This window comes from Catharus ustulatus, chromosome W (assembly GCF_009819885.2).
Source record: "Catharus ustulatus isolate bCatUst1 chromosome W, bCatUst1.pri.v2, whole genome shotgun sequence".
Lineage (NCBI taxonomy): Eukaryota > Metazoa > Chordata > Aves > Passeriformes > Turdidae > Catharus > Catharus ustulatus.
The window spans coordinates 5,008,430-5,034,249 of NC_046261.2; the positions used below are offsets into that span (position 1 = coordinate 5,008,430).

A 25,820-nucleotide genomic window follows, 5' to 3' on the forward strand; every position below is an offset into this window, starting at 1 on the left:
CCTAAGGGGTTGTTCTTGATTTGTGGAGATCGGGCATGGGCAGGAATTCCCTCTAAGCTTTTAGGAGGACCATGTACCTTTGGGCGGTTGTCCCTGTTGGCACCCAATGAAACCTTAATTAAAGATTGGACTCATAAAAACAAATCAGTAAATAAAATCCAAAAGAGAAGTGCGAACAATGTGGACAAAGATTGTGACTCTGAAATTTTTCATTGGGCCAAATCCAAAAGAGTTGCTGTATCCCTGTTTCTTCCATGGGCAGCAGCAGCCAAGGCTCTGGGTGAATTGGGCCACCTAGAGTGTTGGGTAGTCAAACAGGCAAATTTGACATCCACTGCCATCAGCTCCCTCCTAGAAGATGAACAAATTACCAGGCAGGCCACACTCCAAAATCGTGCTGCCATAGATTTTCTCCTGCTGCTACATGGACATGAGTGCCAGGAATTTGAAGGACTTTGCTGCATGAACCTGACCTCGAAAGCTCCTAACGTCCATGCTGCCCTCCGAGACATGAAAACCTTGATCGGACAAGTGAAGCAAGAATCTGAAGACTGGTTCAACGAACTGTTCAAGGGCTGGGGATTCACAGGGTGGTGGACTTCAATAGTCAAAACTATTTTGTTACTCTTTGTTATTCTTTTCCTTGTAATACTGGCATTTGGAATCCTTCGTCACTTGGTTCTCAAGGCCATTAGTGGTCTCATGCCCTCTGTCGCCATGGTAAATCACATAGAGATGAAAACCCTGAAACAATCTAAAGCCCCTACTAACCCCAAGTGGTGGGAAAGATCTTAAGTTGTATCCAGAATAACCTTCTCTCTTCTTTTAAACAAAAAAAGGGTGAGATGTTGTAACCCAATACCCTAATGCTTTAGGAATGGTATGTCCCTTTAACCCTGTAACCCCTACAAGACCAATGGACTGACCCCTGCGATGGGATTGGCCTGAAGCCAAGGCTGACCCCTCCCCTTTCCTGACCCAGAGAAAAACCCTGAGCCCACGTGGACTCTCTCTCTTTATCCCCATCTCTCGCTCTGACCACATGGAAGCCTAAGAATAAAGCAGAATACCAACCCTGGGAGAAAGAGCCTCTAATGTCTTCTGTTCTACATGAAACAGCATCCCAGGCCAGCTCTGCAGGGTATTTGGGGAGCAGGCGAGGCCTAGGGTGCAGTTTCAGAATGGGACATGTTTTCATGGTTTCCTGGTAGACTATGGGTTAAACGAATGTTTTTTCTCCTCCTATGTGCTATAGCAACTCTGATCTTTTTACCATGCATGACACCTTGCTGAACACAGCTCATTTAGCAGGTGATCAAGGGAATGCAGGTAATAGCCATGCCTACTGATCCAAAAATGGCTACAAAAGGATAGAAAATGATGCCACTTCAAATAATCACAAAGCCAAAAATGACCCAGGAACAGAAAATTAAGTCAATTGTAACTAAGGTTTGTAAAGACAATAACTGAGAAAATAAGGAGATGAGGGATTGAAAGGAATGAGAAGGAGGTGTCTTGACAAACAAACTGTGGGCCCGATGGTAGATAAAGCCAGATACTGATAGGTGAAAGAAGCAATGGGGGGAACCATAAATTCCAAAAGAATTCCACTAATTGACATAGACTGTTATTCACTCAAGGTTGTGCTAAATCACTGGACTTAGAGAAAAAGAACAGAGAAACAAAGAAGAAAAAAAAAAGAGGGGGGAGGATACACATTAGAAGAGGGTCTGTATTAGGCAATTTGGGAAGTCTGTACCTCTCAAGTACCTCAGATAATGGGGAATGAGAGAGGGAAATGCAGATGGGAAAATAGGATGAAAAGGAAGCTGTGTCCTCCAACAACTTGAGAGACCCCATGGGAAATGCCACATGGCCTCTCCTTTTATTCGAATAAAGTTACAGGACTCCTGTCTCCTTTTTGGACATGAACCTCCCATGTTTGTGGATTAATTTTCCTGACACTACTCATATTCATTTCTTATTGATAGAAAGGCGTTGGTTAAAACTTGTCTTAAACAGTAGTTATCTAATACAGAAAGTTCTTTGATCATGATAATTCGTGCATGTGTTCCTATCTGTAGTGCCATCAACACCTACTCTGCAAAACATACTAGCAAACATTATTTAAGAACCCTAATTTTTCAATAAGGACATGCACCTAGTAGATGAAGGGAAGGTGGTAGATGTAGTTTTTCTGGATTTTATGAAGGCTTATCATACTGTCCCTCACAGCACCCTTCTGGACAGGTTGTCGAGCTGTTGTATGAGTAGGTTCACAGTGCACTGGGTGAAAAACTGGTAAAAGGTCAGGGCTCAAGAGGTCGTAGCAAATGGGGCTACATCCGATTGGCAATCAGGCACAAACAGTGTTCCTCAGAGCTCAATTCTAACCCCGGTTCTGTTCAATATATTTATCAATTATCTGGATGCAGGAGGTGAATGCAGCATTAGGAAGTGTGCTGGTAATATGATATTGGGAGATGTTGGTGACTTTTGAGGGACAGGAGGCCTTGCAGAGGGATCTAGGTAGACTGGAGAATTGGACATCAATGACATGAAATTCATGTTATTTTAGTTATAACACTGCCTACATGCAATGAGATCCTGGCAATACATATTTACTTTGAATTGTAAAGAGTGCCTAATGATGGAACTCATACACCAGATTAAATTTTTAATTCCTAAAAATTTTGCTTAGTCCTATTTAAAGGACACAGTCCTCGCGTACATTGTGACATCTGACATAAAGTGAATACCAGGGATGCAACCACAATGGTGTAAGAGGGAAAGTTGGTGGTAAGGCAATCTTTATAGGCAAACATCTTCAGAATCCATTCTACTTATTTTGAATTAGCTTATGACTTACATCTTTCAAGGCATGCTGTAAAATCTCTTTACCCCAAATAATCAGGGCAGGGTGGAAGAGGCATGAGAAAAGTACAGTTAAAGCTTATCTTAGTAGTAGGAAGAGTAATAATATATTTTCTTTATTTTGCCAAAGAAATCATATAGGAAACAGGTTCTCTCTGGCTGGTGTGCAGTAAGAACAAGTCATTACTTCTAAGCAAAGGCACAAGAGCTAATCAAAGCAGTTGTGCTAGTCACAGACAAAACAATCACTAAACCTCGATTTAAATTTGAAAGGGATGGAGAGATAAATCAAGCATTTAATTATCAAGGGATAATGCAACTCAGTGTCTAAAGCTAATGAGAATACACATATTAAAATGTAGTTTTAAGTGAAATCAAGGCAGCAGTTTATTGCAAAAATTTCTCACTAAATTTCAGACATTTATTAACAACACTTAGTATCTCATCTTACTTGTTGAAGGAAGGTAGGAAGTTGTTGTCTCATTTGCTCCTGAAGTTGAGAATTTCCAGCAAATAAAGGATTATTCAACATCATCTATGGGCCAAAACATTTGATATAATGGATCAAGCAGTAGATGAAAAAGTAAATACTAAAGTGGATTTTAAGAAAACTATTTACCATTTATGAATTGGATAACAAGATAAGAGTCTATTATAACCTCAGAGTAATTCTCTCCCACTTCTCCTTTCACCAAAACTTGTTCTGAAACAGTGAACCACCACCCTGAGAACTGACTGAAATAATCGGTGGTGTGGAGTTGGTTTTTTGCTGTTCATTTTTTTCTTTGGGTTTTTGTGTCCTTTTTTTTAATTATTTTTGGGTGTGGTTTTGTTGTGGCATTTTTTTGGGGGTGGGGAAGTGGTGGCATTAAATTTCCGAAGTGAATACTTGCCAATTCCTTACCAAAGCAACCTACCTTATGTAACAAGAAAAGCCTTATCTAGTCAACCTCCACTACTGATGTGATGGTTTCCCTGTAAATTTTGTTTGCAAAAAGCCTGGGATATTTCCAATTAACTGTTTAATATACAAAATAACATTATCTCCATTCAAGATTTGACTTTGGATATTATTGCTGTAAGTAAAATCGAAAAGCACTTCTACAATACCATTCATAAAACAACAGTATCAGTACTTTTATTGCAAGCAAGGATCACACGTGAGAAATTAAAATCAGAATAACAGCTAAATATGGCATCAAATCCTTCCCCTCCGCTTCTGTCCTCCCAAATTAAGGTGGGTATTTATTTACTAGCAGATCTATTTGATTTATAATCAAAGTATTTGTTTTGTTTAACTGGTTCTTATGCTAGAACACAAAATTATAGAGCTGTATGAAACACACAAACACACATTGATACAAGAAAGTGCCTAACATGATGCCCAACTGCAAATTGAAGAAACTTACTGCAACAGATTGCTAAAGGTAACTAGGTAGCAATTTCAATGTCAGATATTAACATAATTTAAAAACTGAACCATTTGCAAGAAACAGGTTATTGCTGAGAAGTTGGCATGGTTATTCTGCATTGAAAATATTACTGTATCATAAATTCAACTCCTTTTGTCACTTCAGTGCACTCAACTCATTGCTACACCAAAAGCATTTACCTGTATTGCAAGATCAGGATTCTGGCTCAATGACTGCATCATGCTTCTCATATAGGGTGCAGACAACATATTTTGCATAAGTTGTGGATTTTCTGTTATCTGTTGGAACAAGCTCTGCATTCCTGGTGTGTTGAACACACCAACTTAAAAAAAAATGTAAAAGGTCACTTTAGTAAAAATCTTGACTATAATCACATTAATTAGACTGCCTAGAACTGGGAGACAACTGTGTGGGTTTTTTTGTTTGTTTGTTTTTTTCTTTTAAATGACCTTTAGCTCCTTAAATACATCTCAACATGGTTCTGCTTACACAGGTGCATCTGCCCTAGATACAACAAGCAGTCAGGCTAAATATCTACATTATTAACTGTCTTCCCGTTTGTCACCAAACAGAAAAAAAAATATTATCATTCATGCATAGATTCTCTACTTTTGTTATTTTAAGGCAGTACACAAGTATTGTTAGCACTCTTGGTTTATTTTTCATGTTTGTTTTTCCACAGAGGACTTTAACACTAGTCAATTGTTCTATGGAAATAAACAACAGTACAAACTTTCAATCAAAACATCTCTTTCTAATAACAGAATCATTTCATCAAATTCCTGAATATTTGCAAATATATACAACTGCAATAATAGACACACCTCCTAGTCCAGGTCCCCAATTTGGTATAGTTGAGCTCTGTCCCATACTAGCAGAGGTGCTATTTCCAACATTACTACTGCCACTGCTCTCACCACTGGTGCTGGTACTTGTGGAATTCTGAGAGCTGGACTGAGGAGTCCAGGGATTTGGTAAAGGATCTCTATTTTCTGTTTGAGATGGTTGACTGTCCCCTCCTGATGATTCATTGCTTACTAAGGAAGCAAACGGGTTACCTCCAAACTACAGAAGGAGAAACAAACACACATCATCTATTAGTGAGCTATTTTTAAGTCTGCTAGAATCATCAAGTTACCTTTCCAAAATTACACATGAAGACAAATGTTGATGGCTCTTAATCAATTATAATCACCATCCTAAAAGAAGCCACTGTAAATATTCTGAAAAGATACCAACATTGAAAGAGATATTACCTCCAACAAGGAAAAAAAATGTTAATCACACCTAATTTTAAATGCAGTATTTGTTACTACACTAGTCCTTTGATCAAAGTAAAATTATATCTTGCATAATGCTTTTCAATTTGGAAAAATTTCAAAGCCTTTTTTCTTTCCACCTTAGGTTCCAAGTTACTGAACACACTCATAATTTCTCCTGGACCTCAGTAATTTTATAAGTCCAAGAATTAAACATAAATTTAGAATATATATAACAAAAAATTATTAACATTAAAATAGTTTATCAAACTCACATAATAATCTTTATCCCTTCAAGTTTTAAAGAGCATAGGAACAAACCACACATTGACTTCATGCTTCAAGAAATTGCTTTGTCAAGTATACATTTGAAAAGTGACATTATTTATCTACTTTCATGTTTGAAAAAAAACCAAAAACGCCACAGAACCAACCAAAAATGCCCCAACAAACAACTAAAACCCACTTACTTTCAGTGACCCCTATAATAATTTCTCACCTGTTCCTGAGCTGCATTCAACATTGGGTCCTGAATATCTGTATACATATGTCGCAAGGCATTGTAGCCACCTGGTATACTTTCAAGGTTGCTCAAGGCTCGATCTTGGTTTCGCATCATTTCCTGCATCATTGCAGGGTTTCTAGCTAGTTCTAGTGTCTAATGAAATAGAACATGTAATTTGCATTAATTTAAAAATCCATTCTAAAGTGAAAACATCAGCATTTAACAGTATCTCAGTTATTAATGTCTAACTCCATTTGAAATTAGGATTAGAGTCAAATCAAGACATCGGCTTAGTGGGAAGTGAGCCAATAGAATTTTTTTCTTTATACAACATTCTGCCACAACTGTCAGTATGCTAGCTGACTCAGAAAGCATAAACTAAACAGAAGAAAAAAACCTTGAATGTACCATCCTGTTTTCATGTCTCTTCTCAACACATTTCTTCCATTTCACATCAATACATCTTATATGCATCTTATAATGTGAACTTGAAAAATAAAAAAAAATACCTAAATTTTCCAAAGACTTCGCTTGTTTCTTTATACCTTCTGTCACATAACCTTACATAACTTTAGAAGCAATCAGAAGTACAGTAATTTCACGATTATAAGCCGCACCATTTTGACTAAAATTTTGGTCCGAACCCGGAGTGCGGCTTGTAATCCGGAGCGGCTAATGTGTGATAAAAAATTCTGAAATTTGACAACTGGAAATGTGAGCCGGCAGCAGCCCCGAGCTGTGCCCACTTGGCCCTGGCAGGGCGGCGTCGGGTCGGGGGGAGCGAACACGGTGGGGACCAGGTGGGCAGTGCCGGGCCAGGGGGAGCGAACGCGGTGGTGGCAGGACTGACAGCGCCGGGCCAGGGTCAGCCCACCCAGCGGGGCCGAGGCCGGCAGCGCTGGGCCGGGGGAAGCAAATGCGGCGGGGATCGGGCGGAGCGAACGTGGCGGTGGCAGGACTGGTGCCGGGCCAGGGCCAGCCTGCCCAGCGGGGGCGGGGCGGGCAGACCCGGGCCCTGGGTCGGGGGGAGCGAACACAGAGCAGCAGTGGGACTGGTAGCGCCGGGCCAGGGCCAGCCCGCCCAGCGGGGGTGGGGCCAGCAGCGACGGGCCCCGGGTCGGGGGGAGCGAACACAGATCAGCAGTGGGACCGGCAGCGCCGGGCCAGGGCCAGCCCAGGGCTGGCCTGCCCGACACCGGCAGTGCAGGCGGGGGCGAGTGAGCCCAGCAGCAGCGGTCAGCCCCAAGCGGTCCCGCCGAGCGGCGGCGCTGAGCTGGCTCACTCGGCCCCGTCAGCAGTCCCAAGCGGGTCAAGCCCGCATGGCCCCAAGCCGAGCCAGTAAACCCCGCGATCCCGCGATTCTGTTACTATTTTGGCAACTTTGTGAAAGTTGCACGGGGATCCTCGCTGCGAACGAAAGTGCGGCTAACAATCCGGTGCGGCTTATTTATGGACAAAGAACGAAATGTTGCCGACACCCGGACATGTGGCTTATAATCAGTGCGGCTTGTAATCGTGAAATTACTGTACTTACAGTTGTATAAGCTGGAAATAAGTAGTATTTTGGAGAATTATTAATTTATAGTAAACTTGACTAGACAACTCTAAACTCAGAATACATGATTATACAGTCTTCAGCATCTTTCAAATCTATGGTTTTTAAAAATTATCATCTTATTTCAGACATCAGCAGCTAGAAATAAAGCATGCATTTCCTATAGTGACCTTTTACAGATTGTCTAACAAGGCTAAATTCCTCAACAGTACAGTAATTTCATGACTATAAGGCGCACCGGACTATAAGGCGCACTTTTTTTTTTGCAGCGAGGAGATGCGCCGCGCCCAACAAAGTAATGAAATAGTAACGGAATCACGCAATCGCAGCGTTTACTGGCAGGTGCACAATTTGCAAACATTTTTCACAGATTGGCATAGCCTTTAAACGCAGCCCCAGGTGCCCTTCCCCTGCCGCGGGCCTCGGCACTCTCGCCTGCCCACGGCGCTGGCTGGTGAGGCGCAGCTAAGGGCGGCCGCAGCTCACGGCAGGCCGGGGTGGCTCGGGGTGGCCGCGACTCGCGGTTTCTGTGGCCGCCCGCTCCCTCCCTCCCAGCGCGGCTCGCGCTGGCAGTCAGTGGCGCCACCTCCCTCTCTCCCCGCGCTGCAGCCGGGGTCGGCGCCGCCTCCCTCTCTCCCCGCGCGGCAGCCAAGTCTGGCGGCAGCTCCCTCTCTCCCTGCGCGGTGGCTGGGGCCGGCGCTGGTTCCCTCCCTCCCCGCGTGGTTTCTGCCAGCCGTGGCCACCTGCTCCCGCCCCTCCATTGCGATGCGGCGCTCCCGCGGCACTGCCCCCCCCATTGCGGCTTACACTTCCGGGTTGGCAAATTTCGCAACTTTGTCCATTATATAAGGCGCACTTCCAGGTTCCGGGAAAATTTTAGTCAAAAGGGTGTGCCTTATAGTCGTGAAATTACTGTATTTCAGCACTCATATAAGCATGCCCAATTCTTGCTCTTTTATTCCCACTTACAATATAATCAAAGATCATGAAAGTTCTTTCTACATACCTGTCTCATTATATCTGGATTATTCAGCATGCGACTGATTTCTGGATTTCTCTGTTCCAGTTGCTGCATTTGAGGGTTAGCCATAATTAACTGTCTCATCAGGTCAGGATTTGAAAGCATGCTCTGAACAAATGGATTTTCCATTAGCCGAACCATCATTTCTGGGTTAGACATAAGTTGTTGCTGCATCTGACTTTGCAACTCTGAGAAGTTTGATGCATTTAAGCCCAGGTTACTCAGGCCTGTCCAACCTCCAAGGCTACCTTTAAGATGAAAGGGAAAAAATTAAACTTTCATCTTCTAAACTTATCCAGGTTCTTTTTAAGTACAAAGTACATAAACATAACTCATGCTTCAAAATAATGAAACTCAATGGAAATTCTATCTTTGCAAGGTTGTTAAGGAGTCATCCACTAAGAGTTTGCTTCTTTACATAACGAGACATCTAGAAATCCAAACTGCATCCAAAATATAACTTCTTATAATTCTAACAGCTTTTCTTCTGCTTTACTGTAGCTGAAGTACAAGGGACGTTTGAATTTTGAGGCCTCGGGTTAATTCCCAACACTTTCCAATACATTTGTAGTAATCATAGACACACCATCAGCATGAGGAATCTCTAAACATGATGCATTCTCTATTCTAAACAAAAAGTAGAATTCTTTTGGCTGATGCAACAAGAACTAATAATGCTTTAAATTCTCCTTTGCAGAGTTCAGTAAACAAAAGTTTCACATTTTTAGAAGGTACTAGTCAATCTGGAAAACTGTTTACAACTAAAAAAAAGCAATTGCCTAACACAGTTTTCTGTTGTTTCATTTTTTTGTTTTTTAAAAAGAAAGCAAAGAGTGTGAATAACAAAATGGAGCAACTATGTAAAGAGATGATATTTTGATATTTTTAAATCAATAGGCTTCTGTCTCTATTATTAAAAGAGAAGACTGATAATGCAATCAGACTCAGAACCTGAGAAATACTGGTTTGTAGGGTAGGAGTACAGTAATTTCACGATTATAAGCTGCACCATTTTGACTAAAATTTTGCCCCCACCTCGGAAATGCGGTTTACACTGAGGAGCGGCTAATATGTGAAAAATTTTCTGAAATTTCCAACCCCAGAAGTGCCAGCCCGGGTGCCGAGCCAAACACCTGCCAGTAAAACCCAGGATTTCGTGATTGTTACAAATTGGTTACTGTGTTGCGCGGCAGGTGAGGCTGGTTCAGTGCCTTCAGCGTGGGGGAGAAGGGAGGCGGGGAGCTCCCTCCTTTGGGCAGCGCAGCCTGGGGGAGAGGCGGGGGGCTCCGTGCTGCCATCCCCACGGCCCATGGGGGAAGCGGGGGGCTTCCGCCCCCACCTGCCGCCGCAGGAGTAGGCAGGCTCCGCCCCCGCCTGCTGCCGCGGGAGCGGAGGGGGCTCCTTCCCCTCCTGCCTGCCTCCACGGGAGCGGGAGGGCTCCTTCCCCTCCTGCCGCCACAGAAGCAGGCAGGCTCCTTCCCTCCTGCCGCCACCGCAGTGGGTGCCGGCGGGCTCCATCCCCGCCTGCCTCCGCTGGGCAGCGCCGGGCCGGGGCGAGCGAGCCTGGCGGCAGTGGCGGCTGGCCCCGAGCAGCCCTGCCGAGCGGTAGCGCTGAGCTGGGCCACCTGGCCCCGTCGGCAGCCCTGAGCGGGTCGAGCCTGCACAGCCCGAGCCGAGCCAGTAAACCCTGCGATCCCGCAATTCTGTTACTATTTGGCAACTTTGTTGCACGCTGGTCCTCACTGCGAATGACAGAGCGGCTTATAATCAGGTGCAGCTAATTTATGGACAAAGAAAGAAATGTTGCCAACACCCAGAGATGCAGCTTATAGTCCGTGCGGCTTGTAATCGTGAAATTACAGTAATTTCACGACTATAAGGCGCACCCTTTTGACTAAAATTTTCCCTCGAACCCGGAAGTGCGCCTTATAGTCCGGTGCGCCTTATCTGATGTACAAAGCTGCGAAATTTGCCAAACCGGAAGTGTGAGCTGAGAGCCGTGGGAGGAGCCAGAAGTGCCACAGCAGCCGGCTGGGGGCGGGCCCGGAGGCCCGCAGCACTGCCCCTGCCGGGTGGAGGCGGGCCAGGGGGCCCGAGGCACCGCCCCTCTCCGGTCCAGGCAGTCCTGGGGCCCCATGGCTGCCGGGTGAATGTGGGCTAGGGAGGCCGTGGCACCCACCTTCCCGGGTCCAGGCAGTCCCGGGAGCCCATGGTTGCCGGGTGAATGTGGGCTAGGGGGGCCGCGGCACCCGCCTTCCCGGGTCCAGGCAGTCCCGGGAGCCCATGGCTGCCGGGTGAATGTGGGCAAGGGGGGCCGCGGCACCCCTGCTCCTGGGTCCAGGCAGTCCCGGGGACCCACGGCTGCCGTGTGAATGCGGGCAAGGGGGCCGGCGGCACCCCCGCTCCTGGGTCCAGGCAGTCCTGGGGAGCCATGGCTGCTGCGTGAATGTGGGCTAGGGGGGCCGTGGCAACCCCGCTCCTGGGTCCAGGCAGTCCCGGGGAGCCATGGCTGCCGCGTGAATGTGGGCTAGGGGGGCCGCGGCACCCCCCTTCCCGGGTGGAAGTAGTCCCGGGAGCCCACGGCTGCCAGATGAAGGTGGGCTAGGGGGCCGGCGGCACCCCCGCTCCTGGGTCCAGGCAGTCCCGGGGAGCCATGGATGCCGCGTGAATGCGGGCTAGGGGGCCGACGGCACCCCCACTCCTGGGTCCAGACAGTCCCGGGGGCCCATGGCTGCCGGGTCCAGGGTGGCCTGCTGGCTCGCGGCACCGCCCCTACCGGGTGGAGGCGGGCCCAGGGGCCAATGGCTGCCGGGTTGAGGCAGGGCCTCGGCCAGCAACCACACGGGGTGAGCTGGGGGCGGGGCCTCGCTTCAAAAAAAAAGTGCGCCTTATAGACCGGTGCGCCTTATCTGATCTACAAAGTTGCGAATTTTGCCGAATCCGGGGGGGTGCGCCTTATAGTCCGGTGTGCCTTATAGTCCTGAAATTACTGTACTGTAACTTTGTTGCTTCTGTTTCAAGTTGTGATGCTATGGGTCCAACTTCATTACTCTCTTCAGGCCAATTCAAATGCACTGTTAAGGAGGAGGAGGAGACTGGAAAGCGTTTAATTACATATAGTGCCAGAATATAAGATCAGTGGCACCTTATTACTGAAGATGAATCAGCATAAGCCTCAAGTTCTGTACATAAAAATTGAGGAAACAACTTACCTCTGATAACTTACTGATCAAAAACCTAATCCAATCAACACCACAGATTATTGCAATAATTAATTTTATATTTTTAAAGTCCCATTTACATTAGAATAAAGCTCCAGAGATACTTAACTGAAACCAAGATAGCCACCATGTTATCTAACAAATATTCTTACCCAAGGCAAAAGAACTGATATTTGTTGAATTTGGTGTTGAGGTATTACTGCTTGATATTGATGTGGTAGTAATACTGTCAGTGGTGTGTGTTTGTTGACCTGGATGGTCTTGTGATCTATAAAAAGCAAATTTAAAAAATTACAAGTTGAACAAGGTGTGGTAAGTTGACCCCAGCCAGTTAAATCCCCACCCAGTTACAACATTATTTTCCCTTCACCCCAGGCATGATAGGGGAGAGAATCAGAAGGGCAAAAGTGAGAAAAACTCATGGGTTGAGACAAAAACAGTTTAATAAGCAAAGAAAAAAAACACCCCAAGCAAAACCAGAAAAGTGATGCAAAGACAATAACTTACTACCTCCCACCAGCAGACCACTGTCAAGCCAGTCTCCAAGCAACAGCTACTTCAGAAAAGTTTCCCCTTGGTTTTATTGTTTATCATGACATGATATGGTATGCAATATCTATGGTCAGCTTGATTCAACTGTCCCAGATGTGTCCCCTTCCCAACACTAGCCTACTTACTGGTCTTGATGCTGTACAAGCACTGTTCAGCAGTAGTTAAGACATCAGTATTAACAACACTCTTAGGTCAAGAATCCAAAACACCTCACTATATAGGCTGCTATGATGAAAGTAAAACTCCATTTGAACCAGATCCAGTACACAAGGTCTGGCATTTAATATAATAATGACATTTAATACAAGAACAGTATCATACTTGAGAATCCTAATTTATACTTTTTATTATTTATAAAAGCCCCCCAAACTCTAGAGGCCTTCCTGGTCAAACTCAGAAGGTATACAGAGGTGGAAGCAAGGATGGGCAACCTGGGAAGAATACAAAGATATTGTCTGAGTCTCTTTGATACAGTTATAAAAGATAAAGCCCAAATGGAATTGAGTTTGGCAAGGCATGTCAAAGACAACAAGAAGGGTTTCTGTAAGTACATAGATGAAAAAAAGACTAGAGAAAACATGCAACTGCTGCTTAATGAGACAGGGGACCTAGTTACACGAGACACCAGGACACAGAAAAGGCTGAGGTACTGTTTGCTGCCTTTGCCTCAGTCTTTATTAGCAAGACTGGCTTTCTGGAATACCAGGTCCCTGAGACCAGGGAAAAAGGTTGGAGCAAGGAAGATGTACCCTTGGTGGAAGAGGATCAGAGCAAGGAATACTTAAGCAAACTGGACATACATAAGTCCATGGGCCCTGATGGAATTCACCCATGAGTGCTGAGGGAGATGGCAGATGTCATTGCAAGGCCACTCTTGATATTGATCAATCATGGTGACTGGGAGAAGTGTCCGAAGACTGGACAAAAGCAAATACCACTCCTATCATCAAGAAGGGCAAAGAGGAGGACCTTGAAAACTACTGGCCAGCCAGCCTCACCTTGATACCCAGGAAAGTGATGAAGCAGCAAATCCTGGAAATCATTTCTAGACACGTGAAGGACAAGAAAGCCATCAGGAATAGTTAGCATGGATTCACCAAAGGGAAGTCATGCTTGACCAACTTGATAAACTTCTATGACAAAATGACTGGCCTGGTAGATGAGAACAGTGGATAATTTCTATGTGGATTTCATGAAGACTTTCAACAGTGTCTCCCATAGCATCCTCATAGAGATGAAGAAATAGGGGCAGGATTAGGAGAATGGAATACTGGTTGAGTGATCAGATCCAGAGGGTGGTGAACAGTGAAACAAAATCTAGTTGGAGGATAGTGACTAGCAGTGGACCCCAGACATCATTACTGGGTTTGGTCCTGTTTAACATCATTAATGAACTGGGTGATGGGGCAGAGTGTACCCTCAGCAAGCTTGTGGATGACTCAGAACTGGGAGAAATAGCTGATATACCAGAGGGTCATGCTGCCATCCAGAGGAAACAGGTATGGGATATTACCAGGAAACTCCCTGGGCTGATTCAGCCCTCTGATTATTACCCACTGCTGATACTCCAGGCTGGCAGTGATGAGACTGAAAAGAAGAGTATCAGGGCAATTAAAAGGGACTTTAGGGCACTGGGTCAAGTGGTTGATAGGGCAGGAGCACAGATAGTGTTCTGCTCACTCTCTTTGGTGGCAGAAAAAAATGATGAAAGGAATAGGAGAGCCCAAATTATCAACAAGTGGCTCAAGGACTGGTATCATCAGCAGAATTTTGGGTTCTTTAATCATGGGGAAACTTTTTTGGCACCTGGCCTGCTAGAACTGGATGGGCTCCATCTCTCTGTTAAGGGCAGAAGGATTTTAGCTCATGAACTGGCAGAACTCGTTGAGAGGGCTTTAAACTAGGTTTGAAGGGGGAAGGGGATGCAGCTGGGCTCTCTGGAAGCAGGCCCAAGGGTAGTAAGCCTGAGGTAGGGGTGAAATCAGTAACCCGAATTAAGTGCATGTATACTAATGCACGCAGCATGAGTAACAAACAAGAAGAACTGGAAGCCATGGTACAACAGCAGAGCTGTGATGTAGTCACTATCACAGAAACATCATGGGACAACTCATATAGCTGGAGCGCTGCACTGGCTGGCTAGAAGATCTTTAGAAGAGACAGAAAAGTGAGAAGAGGTGGAGGGTTGCCCCTTTATATTAGGGAGGCTTTTGATGCCATGGGTATTGAAACTAATGACAATGAAGTTGAATGTCTATGGGTAAGAATTAAGGGGAAGGCCAACAAGGCTGACATCCTGCTAGGAGTCTGTTACTGTCCACCCAACCAGGAAGAAGAGGTGGAAAACTTATTCTACAAGCAGCTGAAGAATGTTTCAGGATCACCAGCCCTTGTTCTTGTAGGTGACTTTAAACTACCAGACATCTGCTGGGAACTTAATACAGCAGAAAAGAGGCAGTCCAGGAAGTTTTTAGAGTGTGTGGAGGACAACTTTTTGTCTCAGCTGGTGAGTGAGCCCACCAGAGGAGGGACTATGTTAGACCTGTTGTTTGCAAATAGAGATGGGCTGATGAGAGATGTGGTGGTTGGAGGCTGCTTGGGGCATAGTGATCATAAAATTATAGAATTCTTGATATTTGGTGAAATCAGGAGGAACATCAATAAGACTTTTACGCTGGACTTCTGGTGAGCAGATTTTGGCCTATTTAGGAAACTTATTCAGAGAGTTTCTCGGGAAGCAGCCCAGGAAAGGTGGGCATGCTTCAAAACAGAGATCTTGAGGGCACGGGAACACACTGTCCCTGTGTGCCGAAAGACGAGTTGACAAGGCAAACGTCCAGCATGGATGGGCAACGAGGTTTTGAAGGAACTTCAGAATAATAAAAAGAAGATGTATCATCTTTGGAAGGAATGTCAGGTCTCTCAGGAAGTATTTAAGGGAGTTGCTATGGTACGTGGGAAAAAAATTAGAAAGGCCAAAGCTCAGTTCGAGCTTAATTTGATAACATTTGTAAAGGAGAATAAAAAATGTTTTTACAAATATATTAACAGCAAAAGGAAGGGTAATACCAACTTTTGTTCTCTACTGGATGTGTGAGGGAACTTAGTAACTGCAGATGAGGAGAAGGGGAAGTGCTTAATGCCTTCTTTGCCTCAGTCTTTAGTGGGAAGACGGCTTGTCCTCAGGACAACTGTCCTCCTGGGTTGGTAGATGGTGTCACAGAGCAGAATGGTCCCCCTGTTATCCAGAAGGAAGCAGTCAGAGAACTGCTGAGCTGCTTGGATGTTCATAAATCTATGGGAACAGATGGGATCCATCTAAGGGTGATGAGGGAGCTGGCAGATGAACTCGCGAAGCCACTTTCCATCATTTACTATCAGTCCCGGCTCACTAGTGAGGTTCCAGGTGACTGGAAGTTGGCCAATGTGAGGCCATTCACAAAATGGGTAGGAAGGAGGATCCTGGTAATCATAGGCCAGTTAGCCTGACCTCAGTACCTGGTAAGGTTATAGAAGAGTTTATACTGTCATCATGCAGCACTTACAGGATGGCCAGGGTATCAGACCCAGCCAGCATGGGTTTAGGAGGGGTAGGTCGTGTTTGACCAATCTGCTCTCCTTTTACGACCAGGTGACCCTCCTGGTGGATGCAGAAAGGTCTGTGGATGTTGTCTATTTGGACTTCAGTAAGGCCTTTGACACTGTCTCACACAGCATACTCCTGGAAAACTTGGCACCTCACAGCTTGGACAGGAGTACTCTTTGCTGGGTTAATAACTGGCTGGATGGCCAGGCCCAGAGGGTGGTGGTGAACGGTGCTGCATCCAGCTGAGGATCAGTCACCAGTGATGTTCCTCAGGGATCTGTGCTGGGGCCAGTTCTGTTTAATATTTTTATTGATTACATGGATGAGGGTATTGAGTCTTTCATTAGTAAATTTGAAGATGACACTAAGCTGGGAGTGTTTGTCAATCTGTTGGAAGGTAGGAGGGCTCTGCAGAGACCTGGACCGGTTGGATGGATGGGCAGAGTCCACTAGGATGAGGTTTAACAAGTCTAAGTGCCGAGTCCTGCATTTTGGCCACAATAACCCCCTGAATCGTTATAGGCTGGGGACAGTGTGGCTGGACAGCGCCCAGACAGAAAGGGACCTGGGGGTGCTGGTCGACAGCCGACTGAACATGAGCCAGCAGTGTGCCCTGGTGGCCAAGAAGGCCAATGGCATCCTGGCCTGTATCAGGAATAGTGTGGCCAGCAGGAGCAGGGAGGTCATTCTTCCCTTCTACTCAGCACTGGTGAGGCCACATCTTGAGTACTGTGTCCAGTTCTGGACCCCTGAGTTTAGGAAGGACATTGAGGCACTTGAGCACATCCAGAGGAGGCAACAAGGCTGGTGAGGGGATTAGAACACAAGCCCTTTGAGGAATGACTGAGAGAGCTGGGGTTGTTTAGCCTGGAGAAAAGGAGATTCAGAAGTGACCTTATCACTCTCTACAACTTCGTGAAAGGTGGTTGTAGTCAGGTGGGGGTTGGTTTCTTTCTCCAGGCAGCAACTGACAACTAGAGGACAGTCTTAAACTGTGCCAAGGGAAATATAGGTTGGATATTAGGAAAAAGTTTTTTATGGAAAGAGTGATCAAGTACTGGAATTGTCTGCCTGGGGAGGTGGTGGAGTCACCATCCCTGGATGTGTTTAAAAAAAGATTGGATGTGGCACTCGGTGCCATGGTCTAGTTGAGGTATTAGACCATGGGTTGGACTCTATGATCTTGAAGGTCTCTTCCAACCTAGTGATTCTGTGAGCCTGTGGATGGGCATCACTCCATCTGTTACCATCTTTTTATACTATCCTTAAAGGAGAGAAGGCTACCAAAATCTATAATACAGGATCTATTCCATAACATACTGTTAGTAGGTCACCCCACTGAACATCAAATTAACTTAGTGTTATTTCATCACAAGACTAGTATCAGAAATTTAATATTAAGACTGTAAGAGCATGGTAACAATGTAGTTACACAAAGTTAACAGCATCATAAACTACCACAAACACTAAAGGCTGCTTGCCCAATTCATATGCTCACCACATCTGTCTATTGCAGAAGCATAAGCATGGGTGCTACCATGCAGTGAAACAGATCAAGGTCTATTCAGATTGTATTCAGACTGTTATTCTATACCAACTGCAACTAAGACACCAATTCAAGTGATTTAATAGTAATGGCTTAGTTTGGAAGACAACATTAACTTTCAAAAAGTGTATGTATGATATCTGGGGACACAACCTTACACATTTTGGGGTTGCTTCTCTTGTTTAATAGCATGAGTATTTTTACTGCTTTTGAATACATTTTAGTCAAACCTAGGTTTGCCCAACAGAAAGTTATCACACTAGGAATAAAGAATATTTTTACTACTTTGAGGTAAAAATAAGATTGCTCATCAGTCAGGTTACCTTTTTTGCATTTTGATGACCAGGTGAACAGTAAGTCCATCATGAATCCCATGCTGAATCAAAGTATCTTGATCTTTTAAAATTTTTCCAGCAAATATCAAAACAAGTTGATCAGTGTGGGACTTGAAATGCTTAGAGATTTCTTCCTTGAACTAAACAGAAGTTAATATTAAATAGTTGTGTAATTGAATACTGAACTATTTTTTAATAATTTAAGGAAGAACTATTTTGCTCACATTTATTATAATAATCTACTTGCTCAATATATTTTGCTATGTACAATCTAGTAACATGTTATTGAAACAATCCATTGCTGATATACTGAGAATGCAACAAAACATTATGTTAATTCAGTCCACATTTGTGCAGGCACTGAAAGGAGCAGTATCCTTCCTTCTTGGACATATTATTGTTTTCACATGTCAAATTAGCAATCCTTTCCACACAGTCAAAAATTATTTCTTGAGTGGCTCTGGTCTCTCATCCAACTCATGAGAGCTATACATAATGTGCTTCTGGCCCAGGGCATGGTGAACAGACACATAGTTCAGCTGACTGTTAAATCATACCTTCATTAAAACAACTGAACCTGGAAAAGCAATTGTATTTCTTCCTGCCTTCTTAGCCAATAACAACCATGTCATACTTTGTCTTCTGACTGAGATTCATTATTTTTTATAAAAGTACTCTGACAGAAAAAGGAAAATATAAAATGAAAATACAAAAAAATCAAATAAACCTGTTCAACATGGCTAGTCAGTAGACTAAATGTTTCCTAACAGATCTTAGGCAGTTGGAAAGCCCTTCAGAAGTCAACAATATTTAACATTCTTCAAGTAGTATGGTCACCTTGATTTTTAAAAGAATCCTATTCCAAACTTCCTAGTCAACTCTCATAGAGAAACCTCAAACATTAATCTTGCAATGACTTATTATTAAATAATTATATAAGAGGTAGGGCTAAAAATCCCCCACAAAATGGAAACCCCCCACTGTATTAATACTCTGAAGGCAAGTCCCTAATTGAAAATGTTTATAGCATAGTAAGAGACAAAACAGAACCTCAAAAAATTAGTCTGAGACAAAACAGTGGTAAGAAATCTCTATGCCTGGCTATCAGGTAGCATTTGTTCAGTTAGCACTCTGCTCACAGAGTTGGTTCCAGTTCTCAGAGAAACATCTTTTAAGTCTACTTTATACTGGTGTCCTGATTCCAGCAAGGACGGAGTTAATTTTTTCAGTAGTTGTGAGGGGGCAGAGGTTGGAGATATGTAGGCATAGCTAAGTTGTTATTCTATAGGATCTCAAGTCATTGCAGGGAGTAAGGGACTCTCTGGCTTCAACATGGCAGGAAGGGGAAAGCAGACTGCCCTTTGTTCATTGTTGTCCGGGTTCATGGTGATCATTTTTGCATGTGAATCACACTCTCTTTGGTACATTTTTATTATTAATATTGTTGCTGTTCCTGCTTGTTTTCTTACCTCATTACTGTTTCCAGTAAATTGTTCTTATCTCAACCCATGATCTCTGCCTTTCCTGCCTCCCATCAGAGGGGAGGGAGCAGCTCATTAAATTTTTAGTGGGAGTACTAAATTAGGGAGTACCATTCCTAAACCACAACAACCTTAACTGGAGCCCAACATGAGGCGAGAAGGGTTGAGATAACAACAGATCTGCCCAGAGCAGGTTGGAAACAAGTTTGATCTAAGCACTTGCTCTATTAGGTATGGAGCCACTGGGCACAATCTTGCTTAGTCTGTTCATGTAGGTGTGGTACCTACACCGTATATATTTCTGTATGTGCTCCTTGCAATGATAATTTTCAGAGCAAGGAGAGGGATCAGGATTGCTCTCTTGGTGTACTGTGGGATATCAGTTTATAACATGATAACATCAAGGGAAATTAGGGTCATTTAGGATGTCTCTTCAGTGTTGCTCTCCTGCCCTGGCCTTGGGTGCTACCTTTGAGAGTCCATTAATAATCATATCCAGCCTGTAGGGGAAAGAGGAGGATAGTTTTCCCCAGCTTTTCACCCCCTTTTCCTCCTTCAGGCCTGTCACAACAGTTTTTGAGAATTTTGAATTTCCTTTGGATGTTATGGAAAGCCTCTTGTTGCTAAGTCTGCCAGGTCTCCTCATTGCAGTCCACAACATGTTTAGAGTCAGGACAGAGATTTTTGGGGGAGTTATTCAGAGATCTGCCCCGAGGGTAAATAGTCATGAGTGGCATGGAATGTGGGAGAAAATGGGCCAGTTTTTGGAGGACTTTTCTGCTCTAATGATTTGTGAGTTCACCCCTGAACAACTACAGGACCCTGATAAAGCGACAGAATAGCTTGCAAGAACAATGCTGTGGCAACTCCAGAGAGGAACAACTTATTGCAGGGTGCTGGCTACTATTTATTGAACACTGATCATCACTAGACAGCACCCTCAGGGAGAGGAGGAAGAAAGCAGAGCAACTGCCACCATGGCCACTCAAACTGCAGCTGAACCAGAGGAACAACCTGTGCTGGTAGCAGTTGCCTCTATACAGAAGAAGAAATCCAAGACCAAATCAGTTTGCGTAGTAAGGGATGAAGAGGAAGTAGGGCCCTCAAAACAGGAGGAAGAAGCAGGGCAAGAGATAATTCCCCAATCCCTACCTCAGGGTGAGATGCGAGATATGCAAAATATTTCAGCCTCTGCCAGTCGAGTAAGCCTCTGTGACCCAGCTGCTCTGATGGTGGGATATTGCAGCCCATGATATGGAACTAGATGGTAATGAAGCCAAGCAACTGGGATCCCTGGCCCAGGATGTGGGCATTGATCGGGTGATTTGGAAGACAGAAATTCTCAGCCTCTGGATGCGACTCCTGTCAAGTGGGAGGGAAAGGTATTTTCTCAATAATGTTTTAATAGTGTGCCCAAGCAGGTGGAACATCATGGAGCAAGGTATCCAGTGCCTGAGAGAATTAGCTGTGCTGGAGGTACTCTATAGGGATTCAAATAACGAGCAGTCCCTATAGATCCAGATGAGGTCCAGTGCATACAGTCCATGTAGCAGAAGTTTGTACGGAGTGTGCCACTGTTGTACACCAACTCATTGCCATTGGTATCAATGAAAGAAAGAGAACAAACAGTGCTTCAGGTGACTCCCCAACTCTGGAAATATGAAGATCATCTTTTTTCTTCCCTACCAAACTGCATCTCAGCTGTGGAAAGACTATCCAAAAACACTCAAGCAAACTAGAGAGGAAATGTTTCATGCCCTGCCATTACAGACCAGAGTCTCTTCTATTGGGAGCCAGTGCCCCCCTACTTGAGAGAGGGTCCTCACCCCAAGGTAACCTGCAGTTCTATCTTCATGACCACAGAGAAGACATGAGGAAGTGGGATGGAAAACACAACTCTACCCTTAGAAGCAAGGGTATGTGAGTTGAGAGGAAGAACCACCATGGGAAATTCTTCAAGGATAAATGGCTCTCCAGTTTCCCATGGGAAAGTCCTCAGACAGAATATGGCTGATGTTACTTCTGATCCTCTTGAAGGGACCTCCAGGTCATATTGACAAGAGGTGAGCAATGAGTACTATGACCAGAACTAGAAGGGCCCTGCCTCCAGCCAGGTAGAAGCAAGTGACAGTAGGATCTATTGGACTATGTGGATCCAATGGCCTGGCACATCAGACCCACAAGAGTATAAGGCTTTAGTTGACACCGGTGCACAATGTACCCTGATGATATCAAGCTCTAGTGGGGCAGAATCCATCTCTGTTTCTGAGGTGATGGAGATCCCAACAGCTGACTATACAGGAAGCTGAAGTGAGCCTGACTGGGAACAAATGGCAAAAACACCCCATTTGTGACTGGCCCAGAGGCCCTGGGCATCCTTGTCATAGATTACGTCAGGAGAGGGTATTTCAAGGATCCAAAAGGGCATTGTTGGGCTTTTGGAATATCTGCTTCGGAGACAGGGAATTAGACAGCTGAACACCTTAGCTAGTCTCTCAGAGGACCCTTCTGCTGTGGGACTGCTGAGGGTCAAAGAACAACAGGTACTGATTGTTACCACAACTATGCACTGTTGACAACACTGCACCAACTGGGATTCCATGACCCCCATCCATGAGATGATTCATGAATTGGAGAACTAGAGAGTGATCAGCAAGACTTCCTTACTCTTTAATAGCACTATATGTCCAGTGCATAAGTCCAAGGGAGAATGGAGACTGACGGTGTATTATTGTGGCCTGAACGAAGTCACAACATCACTGAGTGCTGCTGTGCCAGACATGCTGGAACTTCAGTATGAACTGGAGTCCAAAGCAGCAAAGTGGTGCCACCATCATCACTGCTAGTGCATTTTTCCTTCATTCCTTTCGCAACAGAGCGCAAGCCACAGTTTGCTTTCACCTGGAGGGGTGTCTGGTACACCTGGAGGCAACTGCCCTAGGGGTGGAAACACAGCCCCACTATTTGCCATGGACTGATCCAGACTGCACTGGAAAAAGGATGAGGTTCCAGAACACTTGCAGTACAATGATGACATCATTGTGTGGGGCAACACAGCAGAGGGAGTTTTTGAGAAAGGGGAGAAGATAATCTGGATCTTCCTGAAGGTCAGTTTTGCCATAAAACAATGTAAGATTAAGGGACCTGCCCAGGAAATTCGGGTTTTAGAAGTAAAATGGCAAGGTGGATGTCATCACATCCCAATGGATGTGGTGAACAAAATAGCAGCTATGTCCCCACCAACCAGCAAGAAGGAAACACAGGGTTTCCTAGGCACTGTGGGTTTTTGGAGGATACATATTCCAGACTACAGTCAGATGGTAAGCCCCCTCTATCACGTGACACAGAAGAAGAACAATTTCAAGTGGGGTCCTGAACAACAACAAGCTTTTGAACAAATTAAACAGGAGATTGTTCATGCAGTAGCCCTTGGGCCTGTCAGGACAGGACAAGATGTGAAAAATGTGCTCTACACCACAGGTTGGGGAGAATGGTTCTTCCTGGAGCCTCTGGCAAAAAGTACTTTGGGAGACTCGAGGATGACCCCTGGGGTTCTGGAGTTGGGATATAAAGGATACAAAGCCTGTTACACCCCAACTGAGAAAGAGATACTGGCACCTTATAAAGGAGTCTGAGCTGCTTCAGAAGTGATTGGCATAGAAGCACAGCTCCTCCTGGCACCCCAACTGCCAGTGCTAGGCTGGATGTTCAAAGGGAAAGGTCATGCCACTGATGGTAGAAGCAAGTGGATTGCTCTGATAATACAGTGAGCTCCAATAGGAAACCCCAGTTGCCCGGGGATCTTGGAAGTCATCATGAACTGGCTTGAAGGTAAAAGTTTTAGACTATCATCATCATCAGAGGAGGAGGAGAAAGTACAGTAATTTCATGACCATAAAGGCGCACCAGATTATAAGGCGCACTTTTTTTTTGCCGCGAAGATCCATGCCGCGCGCAACAAAGTAACGAATTAGTAACGGAATCCCGCGATCGTGGAGTTTACTGGCAGGTGCTCAATTTGCAAACATTTTTCACAGATCGGTGTAGCCTTTAAATGCAGCCCCAAGCGTCCTCCCCATGCGCGGGGCCCGGCACTCCCGCCCGCCCCTGGCTGGCGAGGCGGGGCTCAGGGCGGCCGCGGCTCGTGGCTGCCGCGGTTCGGGGCGGCCACGGCTCACACCTCGGGGTTGCTGCGGTTCAGGGCGGCTCAGGGCCACCACGGCTCACGGCCGCCTGCGGCTCGGGGCGCCTCAGGACCACTCGGGGCCGCTCGAGGCCACCTGCGGCTCAGGACTGTCCGCGGCTCGGGGCAGCACAGGGCTGCCCACTCCCTCTCTCCTTGTGCGGCTCCTGCTGGCCAGGGGCTGCCCGGTCCTGCCCAGCCCACGCGGTTCGGCGCTCCAGTGGCGCCGCCCCCCCCTCGCGGCTCGGCTCACGGCTCGCACTTCCAGATTGGCAAATTTCGCAACTTTGTACATTATATAAGGCGCACCGGACTATAAGGCGCACTTCCAGGTTCGGACCAAAATTTTAGTCAAAAGGGTGTTCCTTACGGTCGTGAAATTACTGTAATGTGCTGAGGAGGCCCCGCCATATAATCAGTTACCAGAAAATGAAAATTGATATGCTGTCTTCACTGACAATTCCTGCCATATTGTAGGGGTACATCGAAAATGGAAAGCTGCCATATGGAGTCCGATGTAGTGAGTTGCAGAAGTAATTGCGGGACAAGGTGGATCAAGTCAGGCTGCAAAGCTGAAAACCATCCAACTGGCTTTAGATATCACTGAACAAGAGAAATGGCCAGCATTCTACCTCTACACTGACTCATGGATGGTGACAAATGTTCTGTGGGGGTGGCTGGACTGACAGAAAAAGACCACCTGGCAGCACAGAGGCAAACCCATCTGGGCTGCTGAATTGTGGAGAAACATCACTGCCCAGGTAGAGAAATTGGCTGTAAAAGTACATCATGTAGATGTACACGTACCCAAGAGTGAGGCTACTGAAGATAATCACAGCAATGGACAATTGGATCAAGCTGCCAAGATTAAAGTGTCTCAGGTGGATCTGGACTGGCAACATAGGGGTGAATTATTTCTGGCTCGGTGGGCCCATGATACCTCAGGTCATCAGGGAAGAGATGCCACAAACAGATGGACTTGTGATTGAGGAGTGGACTTTACCATGGACACTATGTCTCAGATTATCCATAGCTGTGAAACATGCTGTTGTGAAGCAGGCCAAGTGGGTAAAGCCTCTGTGGTATGAAGGACAATGGTCAAAATATAAATATGGGGAGGCCTGGCAGATCAATTACATCACACTGCCACAAACCCCCCAAGGCAAGTGCTGCGTGCTGACAGTGGTGGAAACAACCACTATATGGTTGGAGATGCACTCCGTGCCTCATGCCACTGTCCAGAACACCATCTTGAGCCTTGAAAAGCAAGTCCTGTGGTGACATGGCACCCCTGAAAGAATTGAGTCAAACAACAGGACTCATTTCAAAAATGGTCTCATAGACACACCTGGGCCAGAGACCACAGAATTGAGTGGGTGTATCATATTCCCTATCATGCACCAGCCTCTGGGAAAGTTGAATGGTACAATGGACTATTAAAAACCACATTCAAAGCAATGGTCAGTGGGACCTTCAAACATTGAGATCTACATTTTGTGAAGGCCACCTGGTTAGTTAACGCTAGAGGCTTCAATAATTGAGCTGTCCCTGCCCAATCAAAACCTTCATGTACCACAGAAGGAAATAAAATCTCTGTGGCACATATGAGAAATGTGTTAGGGAAGACAGTTTGGATCAGTCCTGCCTCAAACAAAGGCAAACCCATCTGTGGGATTGTTTTTGCTCAAGGACCTGTGTGCACTTGGTGGATAATGCAGAGGGACAGGGAAATACATTGTGTAACTCAAGAGGATTTGGTTTTTGGGTGAGAACAGCCTGTAATGTTGAATTGTATAATATTGGTTGCTGAATGGCCCTGCCACTGTGTGCCATAACTACCATGGACAATGAGGATGGACTGCTCCAGATACACCTGTCATGAGCTCTTGGTGCAGCAACCAGCCAACAGCACACCAGTCCTCCTGTCCTGGAAGTCATCTAGGATGAATAGAACCCACAGGCTTGGACATAGAATCAGCAATAACAAACCCTACGTTACTGAAGTCTTCTAACATAGGAAAATCTTCCTCAAATTTGAACTGCCGAAAAACTTACATCAATGGAGCAACATAAAATACACTTTGTGTAGCCCTAAATTTAGGTCAGATAAACAAAAATATTTATCTGAAAGTCTTAGAGGTTTTTTTTTGCTTTATTCTGAAGTGACTGTAAACAAAACCAAGTCACTAAGTCATAATATTAGTTATAGGAATGCACATTTCCTCCTCCTCATTCCCAATTAGGGCAGACACTGCTGGCTTGCCTATAC

General features: G+C 45.2%; 1 protein-coding gene across 5 annotated transcripts in view; it reads right to left on the reverse strand.

The window, feature by feature from the left end:
• LOC117005083 (ubiquilin-1-like) overlaps positions 1 to 25,820 on the reverse strand; it is a 95,312-nt gene that overhangs the window by 61,039 nt on the left and 8,453 nt on the right. For 3 of the 5 annotated variants that reach the window (XM_033076336.2, XM_033076333.2, XM_033076332.2), the window contains exons 2-8: positions 17,876 to 18,027; positions 12,021 to 12,136; positions 8,633 to 8,895; positions 6,066 to 6,224; positions 5,132 to 5,372; positions 4,487 to 4,629; positions 3,326 to 3,409 (exon numbers count right to left, since the gene is read on the reverse strand). In XM_033076336.2, coding sequence (XP_032932227.1) covers positions 3,326 to 3,409; positions 4,487 to 4,629; positions 5,132 to 5,372; positions 6,066 to 6,224; positions 8,633 to 8,895; positions 12,021 to 12,136; positions 17,876 to 18,027 — 1,158 coding nt within the window. The remainder of the gene's footprint in view (positions 1 to 3,325; positions 3,410 to 4,486; positions 4,630 to 5,131; positions 5,373 to 6,065; positions 6,225 to 8,632; positions 8,896 to 12,020; positions 12,137 to 17,875; positions 18,028 to 25,820) is intronic. The other 2 variants (XM_033076335.2, XM_033076334.2) reach the window with 1 other exon arrangement.